At 36.8% G+C, this 2832-nt stretch overlaps 1 protein-coding gene across 1 annotated transcript; it reads left to right on the top strand.

The window, feature by feature from the left end:
• Positions 1-1391: 1391 nt before the first annotated feature.
• On the top strand, positions 1392-2327 carry LOC311183404 (olfactory receptor 2L13-like; the record flags this gene model as incomplete). Its single annotated transcript, XM_084252756.1, has 1 exon — positions 1392-2327. One exon carries the CDS (start codon positions 1392-1394, stop codon positions 2325-2327), a length of 936 nt encoding a protein of 311 aa, XP_084108882.1.
• Between the last annotated feature and the right edge of the window lie 505 nt (positions 2328-2832).

The raw sequence follows: 2832 nt of genomic DNA, 5'->3' as shown, positions 1-2832 counted from the left end.
AGTTTTTCATTGCTTGCTATTGGAAAATCATTTCCCAACACACTGTTATTTCTATTCTCCCCCATATTTGAAACTCAGATTAAAGCAAAAATTAGGAAAATACATAACCAGGCCAAATATACTAAAAAATTATTCCTGAACTGAACCAGTCATGTTTAATCAATAATAATCATATTAACTATAAAGCAAAACTTTCTTCATTCCTCAGACAAATCAAATGTTAATACAATAGTTGACAGTCACTGTGTAGTGAAAGAATAACATTTCATCATGAATTTCATCATTAATTACATTACCTTTGATATAGTGAAATAATGGACTGATTTCCACAGATTCTAACATTTTCTGTTTTAAAACCAGGAAAGTCCCCAGCATAAAATGAAAAACCCAAAGGAGAGGTGAGGGAGACAGACCGAACAAATGCAATATATGCAGCCAGTGCACAGATGCTATTGTATCAGTATCATGGCAAAGGTCAGGGTAGGTCAGAATAGTGAATGCTAGACACCCTGCCATCACAGCCATGACTCATGATGAGGCATAAGCATTTATTGAACTTAATTCTCACAGAAGCATCAACATCATATGTGTCCAGAATCCATAATTGATGACCATGCCATGTGCAATTCACCAACATGAGAAAAAAAGTCAGTGACCACACAGTTATTTTGATTCTGGTCTCTGTAGTCATCAGGAAATGGAAAAATCATAATGGAATATAGCATCCTCACACCATGTTTTATAACTAGGTTGCACTTAAAGAGCATGTGATGACTTTGCAGTCTAGACTGATTTTGAATGGTTGCCTTTTTTGGAAAGGCAAAGAAATACAGACTATGAGAGGTAGGAAGTCAAGCTTTAATTATCTGAAATAATGTCAGTTGACGAGGCCAGGTGAATTGAAATTGAGTTATTTAAAAAAGGAAAAGGATAAATTATACAGGACTTAAAATTTATACAAACAATTTCAGAATTATATGTGCCAGTTGCTCTTTCATACACTGAGTTAAATTAACATCCATGGAGGAAGGAAACATTTCTTTGACTTGATAAATCAAGAGCTGCATTCCTGGGCATGGTTATCTAGAGAGTAACATTTCAATGGACTTGTTACTTGTGCTGGCTATGATATTAGGCTTTCTACTAAAAATTCAATTTCCAAGCTGCTACCAGAGAAAACTTGAGGAGCAGCATTCCATTTGTCAATGAATAGGACTCAGTGGAAATTGTCTCATGCAACTACAAGCAATTCATATAACTAACATTAATGAAGTCAGAATCCATTTTTATGAAATCAATTTGTTTCATATCATGTTCCAGACTTTCTGTTTGTTTGTTTGTTTTTGTCTTTTTTTTTTCTTTCAAGGAACCTTAACAAGCATTAAGTTTTCATGGAGAAATGGAATCTAACTTCCAATGATTTCATTTTGTTGGGGTTGCTTCCCTCAAATCAAACTGGCTTATTTCTCCTGATCCTTATCATCTTCATATTCTGTCTTGCCTCATTGGGAAATTTAACCATGATTCACCTCATCCGTGTGGATCCCCGGCTCCACACTCCAATGTACATTCTCCTCAGCCAGCTCTCCCTCATGGACCTGATCTACCTGTACACCACTATTCCCAAGATGGCGTTCAACTTCTTCTCAGGTCAGAAAGGCATCTCCTTCCTGGGATGTGGGTTCCAGTGCTTCTTCTTTTCAACTATGGCAGGTTCTGAGGGTTTACTCCTATCCTCCATGGCCTATGACCGATATGTGGCCATCTGCCACCCTCTCCATTATCCCATCCGCATGAGTAAAAGGGTATGTGTGAAGATGATCATAGGATCTTGGATCTTGGGGTCCATCCATTCCTTAGCACATACAGTCTATGCTCTCCATATTCCTTATTGCCAGTCCAAGGCCATTGAACACTTCTTCTGTGATATCCCAGCTTTGGTGGCTTTGGCTTGCTTGGACAACTGGGTCTATGAGTACCTGGTTTTTGTGAGTACATGTCTGTTTCTCCTCATTCCTTTCCTTGGAATCACAGCTTCCTATGGTGTGGTGCTTTTTGTTGTCTACCATATGCGCAATAAAGAAGGAAGAAAGAAGGCCTTCACCACCTGTTTCACACATTTAACTGTGGTGACATTTTATTATGCACCTTTTGTCTATACCTATCTCAGGCCTAAAAATCTTCGCAATGCAACAGAAGATAAGAATCTGGCAGTTTTCTACACCATTCTGACTCCCATGCTCAATCCCATTATCTACAGCCTGAGGAATAAGGAAGTCTTGCTAGCCATGACAAGAGTGTTTCCAATATTCTTCTCTAAAAAGTAATAACCATGGTTCCTCTCACCTTATTTCCCTTTCTGTGTTAACTAGAACATCCTAGAATATCACTGATAGAATGCAATGTGAGTCACATAAGCAAATTAAAATTTTCTAGTAGCCGTTGTCAGAAAGTGAAATTAGTCTAAATACATTCAATTAGTGCAAAACAATTTTATTGTCAATAGTAAAGGAATTATGTATTATTATAGGAAGTAGTATATATTGGATTTATTTGTACATATGATACTATTATTATCATAGTCATACAAATTGACATTAAGTCAATCATTTAGCTTTTTATCATTGTAACTACTGAGGTAACTATCATTTACAACATGATATATAGGTTCATACTTATTTAGATGTATGTTACAACATCACAATCACCACCAAATACCATTGTCCTCCACAGTCATCCATAGAGAACCCTCCACCCTCCCTCTGGTTCCCTTGATTTTACATTCCAATTTCTAGGGGTTCTATTGATTTGTTTTTCTGGATAAGCCAAATA

This window comes from Talpa europaea (assembly GCF_964194135.1).
Source record: "Talpa europaea genome assembly, chromosome: 13".
Lineage (NCBI taxonomy): Eukaryota > Metazoa > Chordata > Mammalia > Eulipotyphla > Talpidae > Talpa > Talpa europaea.
This window is presented reverse-complemented; position numbering and strand designations above follow the sequence as displayed.